The sequence below is a fragment of the Trypanosoma equiperdum genome (genome assembly GCF_001457755.1).
Source record: "Trypanosoma equiperdum strain OVI genome assembly, contig: ctg_412, whole genome shotgun sequence".
NCBI classification, from domain to species: Eukaryota; Euglenozoa; class Kinetoplastea; order Trypanosomatida; family Trypanosomatidae; genus Trypanosoma; species Trypanosoma equiperdum.
In genome coordinates this window covers 1,947-6,852 of record NW_027124324.1, presented here as the reverse complement: position 1 = coordinate 6,852, position 4,906 = coordinate 1,947, and the positions used below count along the sequence as shown (strand labels likewise).

General features: G+C 44.1%; 2 protein-coding genes and 1 pseudogene across 3 annotated transcripts; all 3 read right to left on the bottom strand.

Moving 5' to 3' along the window:
* Positions 1-137: 137 nt before the first annotated feature.
* On the bottom strand, positions 138-1,477 carry TEOVI_000172800:pseudogene (annotated as a pseudogene). Its single transcript is given in 2 exon segments — positions 138-530; positions 533-1,477. Coding segments are annotated over 2 exon segments (1,338 nt in total).
* Positions 1,478-3,611: 2,134 nt separating this feature from the next.
* On the bottom strand, positions 3,612-4,091 carry TEOVI_000172700 (uncharacterized protein; the record flags this gene model as incomplete). The annotated part of the gene is made up of 1 exon (XM_067224914.1): positions 3,612-4,091. The coding sequence occupies one exon, from the start codon at positions 4,089-4,091 to the stop codon at positions 3,612-3,614; it is 480 nt and encodes a 159-aa protein (XP_067081015.1).
* Positions 4,092-4,255: 164 nt separating this feature from the next.
* On the bottom strand, positions 4,256-4,906 carry TEOVI_000172600 (uncharacterized protein; the record flags this gene model as incomplete). Its single annotated transcript, XM_067224913.1, has 1 exon — positions 4,256-4,906. One exon carries the CDS (start codon positions 4,904-4,906, stop codon positions 4,256-4,258), a length of 651 nt encoding a protein of 216 aa, XP_067081014.1.

Sequence of the window (4,906 nt, the reverse complement as noted above, 5' to 3'; positions counted from 1 at the left end):
GCCAATTTCTTATTGAGGAGAAAACTGCAATCTTTGCAAGCATTGCTCTCCTATTTGCAACCAGTATCCTTTTTGCAGGAATCTTCCAATTTCCCTTTGAATTTCTCTGTTGTTTCTTCTGCAGCTCCATTTCCTGTTCCTGCTGCTGTGTTTTCTGATCCTGGTTTAGGTTTGCAGAAGTCCCCTTCGGTCTTTTCAGTGTTTGTCCATTTGCAGTTATTGTCTGCTGTACAGCTCGCGTTTATTTTATGTTGTGTACAATCTTCTTTTTGTTCTTTGGCGGCTGGCGTTCGGTTTTTTTCACCGGTGGTCCCTGCAGTTAGGGGCGCTGTTAGAAACTGTGCCCTTCTGCTCGCTTCTTTGGCAAGCAATTCCAATTGTTGGATTGATAGATTTGTTGAAGTTCTTTTGTCGTTTGTAGCTTCTCGTTCCTTAAGCTGTTTGGCTACGTTGTATAGGCTTTGAGCCCAGGGTAGGGCGTCTGTTTTTGGTACGCCGCTGTCTGCTGCGCCTGTGATCTTGAGGCAGGCGGCGTTGCTGTGCCGTCGCAGGTGTCACTTGCGTGCTTCCCTATGTAAATGTCAGTGTTTTTCCCTCTGAGCGTCGCCAGAGCTGATGCTGCTGCCGCTGCGATCCTGTTCGCTGTTATCGGTATGTGTGGTTGTATGCCGCAGCTCGCCCTGATTACCTGCCATTGTGCCGCTTGAGGGATGTTGGCTGCCCGGCACTGTGGCTGTCCTGTGCTGGTGGCGTGGCAGGGATCTGTTGTTGATTTGCCGTCCGCTACTCCGCAGACGCAAAGAATTGTGGCTGCTACTGTAGTTCCAGCTTTCTGAGCTCCTGTCCCGCCGCAGACCGTCGCGTAGGCTGCTGCCGCGCCGCTATGCAAAGCCGCTGCATCCGTTGTTTCGTACGTGGCTTTATCTTTTCCGTATACGGCGTCAGTTATAGCTTTTGCAAGCTGTGCGTCTGTTGCCGGTGTTTCCTTTTCGCCTGCCTTGTATGTCGAATAAACTTCATAAGCCGCTTCTGCATAATAAGCTACTGCCTCTCTCAGCTTTTTGAGCTGGTCCTCTGTTGCAGTTAAGATGTGATACTTTTTTTTGATTTCTTCAACGTTGGCCTTTTCCGAGATGTGAACTCCCGCCTCCGTCCATACTGGCCACTTGGCTTTCCATTCAGCGTCCCGTATTTCTAGCGGTGGAGGAGCCGCTATTACTTTGTTGGTGGCATCGGTTTTGCTGAATTTAGATCTCCAATTATGTGGCGCTAAAGACATATTTAGTCTATAGAGGTCTTTCGGTTCGCTGGGCTCCTCCGCCAGTGCTGGCTCGAACTTAATGGGCGCGTCGACTAGTTGCAACGCAGGGCAAAGTTGCATTAAGATCGCTTCATTATCTCCTCTTGCGATCGCTGCTGATGCTTCTCTTGTGAGCGCCGCTGCTAAACTCAGACCCAGTGTGGCGCCTTGCATGGATTGCGATATCTTAAACTCGGTTTCTGAAGGTGAAACGGGTTATAAGCTGGTTTCAATTGAGACTCCGCCAGGATCTTTTTAGTTGATTTGGATGATACTACGTTTCGAGTGTGGTGTGTGGTGCAAGTTGTTGGTTAGTTTCTTTTGGTTAAAAACATGTCTGTTGGAGCCGTTGTCTGTGCTTTATTTATTTTTTCTACCAATTCGTCTAGCAGTTCTTCTTTATTGTCTGTATCTGCGTGTTCTAATAGTGGTTACAACCACAGCTCAAACTTTAGTTGCCACACTACATGAAACATATGTATGATATTTATCGCCGGTTAGTGCATCAACTTTACACACCTGTAACTTCAATACTTCTCGAATGAATTTACCTCTGGAACAGCTACTACTGTTCGCACACATACAAATAAGATCAGTGCTGGCTCCATTTGTAATACGTGTCGTCTGTGTGTGTTATTAACCTTTTACGATCACGTTTTTTAATAACTGCGACGCTACTACTTGGGTGGTTTTCCATAGCCAGTTTTGGGTGAAATTTAGCGGTGTGTGTTGCATGTGTGCTGTTCATCTCCACCCTCATCTGAGGTGCCGGGTTGTTGCAGCTGACAGTATAGCTCCTAACATGGCTTGAAATCTGGCCGGCTACCTTTCCGTGTGGTTGGTGCCGCCCACAGGTCTTACCGGACTGCCTTGCACATTTCTAGTTACACTTCTTTTATTACGCCAATTGGTTTGCAAGTGCAGCATTTTTTGCTTCTTTGAGTTCTATCTTCCAATATTGCTTTCTTTTAACTGTTACAATACAGAAAGCTGGAAAGCAGTTAGTAGGTGATTATAAACGCCTGCGGTTTAGTTTTTTTTCTTTAAAGATAAATTAAGTGCAGTTCTCCAAAGCCACCTCTTTTCAATTCTACTGATCTGTTTTTTAGCATTATTCTCACACTATTACATGCAGAAGTCTAGAAAATAACAAAAATATTCTTTCTATTTCATAAATTAGCCAATTAGCCGAGGTTTATGTGGACTGAGGCTAAATGTTTATCCACTATGTTGTGACGCACCTTCGCTTTTTATTTATGCCTTTATGATGTGTTGGTGAAGTTAACAATGGATGCAAGCCCGTTTAAATAAAGTATTGGCTTTAACACTTTCTGCTATGATGAATTTAATTATCAGCTCTTTTTGTTGTCTATTCATCCATTTTATGTTTACATCCGGTTATAACCACACTATTAGATACTGTTTTTGCCATATTTTAGTTTTAGTATCTGCATCGTATTTCTGCGTCTGAACGATAATATTTTAAGAAAAAATAATGCATCATTCAAAGAGGTCTTGAGAGGATATTGTTAGTGGTGCTTTATATGCCTTCCACTTGCACTGATTATTTTTTTTAAAGCTATGGCATCTCCATTTGACCTCTACACTGAACTCTGTCAATCCTTGAGTTTTCCCTTCCATAATTTTCCTGTGTATGATGATGGCCGTCGTCACATTTTTACAACTGTGCATATGCCTTCACCTTCTCTTTTCACGTTTATCTCCGTTTTCTTTAATATTTTACTTCGTACTCTCTTTATCCCCCTCCATTTCTTATCCGATTGAAACCTTGTCTTTATTTTTTAGTGCTTCTATTCTATTAGTCCATATACTCTTCACCATCACTCTCGTTATAATATTCGTATATGCACTCTCACAACACTCTCCTATTATTATTATAATAATTATTATTATAAACGTAGCTAAGATTTGTAAAAGTAATATATACCGAATTACAATATCACTCATTTTCATACCCTGTCATCCTTCCACTTCAACCAAAAAGCCAGTATCATGGATATATTTCAAATTTTAGATTTTGCAAAGATTTGAAAAAAAGTGTTAAAATACATCAAATTTTAAGAAAGTTAACCAAAATTTTTCAAAATATTGTATTTTCATAAATTTAATAAAAGTGAGAAATAATGTTTTTAAACATTTTATAGAGTAAGCAAAACCGCAAGCCAAAGAGGGGCTTTCTTAATGACAAATGAATTGCTTCCTGTGATGTTTGTGGTTTTGGCATCCTTTCCTGCCTTTACCCCATCTTCTCCTCCTTTAGCTTCGCACTTTCTTTTTCTTCACTGCCTTTCTATTCGCAGATGTCAGTGCATTTTTCTCTGCTCAGTGTCGCGCATGCTGTTTTTGCTTTATGGGAAGTGCATTGGGCTTGTTTAGAGGTTGGTTTGGTGGTTTTGCTGATATAGTATCCCGCAGTTTCTGCCAGCTGTGCGATGTTTTGGTTGTCGCTTGTTGTATCATCGGTTCCCTCTGCTATTGCATTGGAACTGGGGGTTTTGGTTATCGCTTCCCAGAGAGCTTGGCCTGCTTTATCGGAGTCTGCACCGTAGATACGGTTCTTGAGTTTAGTTATTTCGCTGGTGTCGGGATTTTTTTCTTTGGGGTTGTCGCTCTGGAGTTTGATTAGTGTTTTAAGCGCCGCTTCTAGAGCAGGGCTGTTTATTAGGTTTGCCGGTTTGACATCGTCAGGCTTGAAGGAAAGTTTGTCTAGGCTGACCGTTACCGTGTGCAGTTTGCTAAGTGCGGAGATCACCACTGCTTGTGGTGGCATTACGTCTTTGTTAGCTACAACTGCTGGTCTAATGTTGACGTCGGCTGGTAAACGATTTTTTCTGCCTTTGTTAGTTTCCCGCCTGTCATGAGTAAATCGGTTTGTGCGGTTTGACTGTTAGCAGGGCAGTTCGTGCTGACGCTGCCGGCGGTTCCTGCACAAATTCAGGGTCCGCTGCTGTCCGCGCCTGTTGTCGCATCTGCTTTTGTCAGCTGGAATAGTGTTAGCGGATAGAGGCCGTTCTTTGTGGTTTTGGCTGTTTGCGTCCGTTCGCTTTCTAGCTTGCTGGGGTCGCATGCGCTTGATTGTCCTCCTAGCGTCTTCAGTGCTATTGGTGTCCCTGTTTGTTGCAGCCATGTCCGTGCCGTTGCCCCTGGCTTGCCTGCTATTTCTGTTGAGTGGACCTCCGCTAGGGTTTCCTGGATACCGGCTACGCTACTTAAACCGGCTATTACTTCGTGTGCCTCGTCATCGATGTTGCTTAGGGCCTGTTGGGCGCTGGTGATTTTATTTCCCGCCGCTGCTAACAAGGCGCTTGCCCCAAAAAAAGCGTCGCCTGTAGTCGCCGCCGCCCCTACCGCATACGTGAGCAGCGTTTGCATTGCGGCTCTAATGTTGCTTCGCTGGGATTTCAGTCTCGCGTTGATTTGTTGCGCTAGATGCTTCAAGTCTGCCGCAGCTGCGCATGGTGTGTTCGGGATACTGTCTACCCGATGTATGTCTGAATTGCCTGTGCAAGGTGTCGATAACGCCGTTTGTAGTAAAACATAAAGCAGAAACCGACGCACCCAACGGTCGTGAGCTAGTTGCGGCAT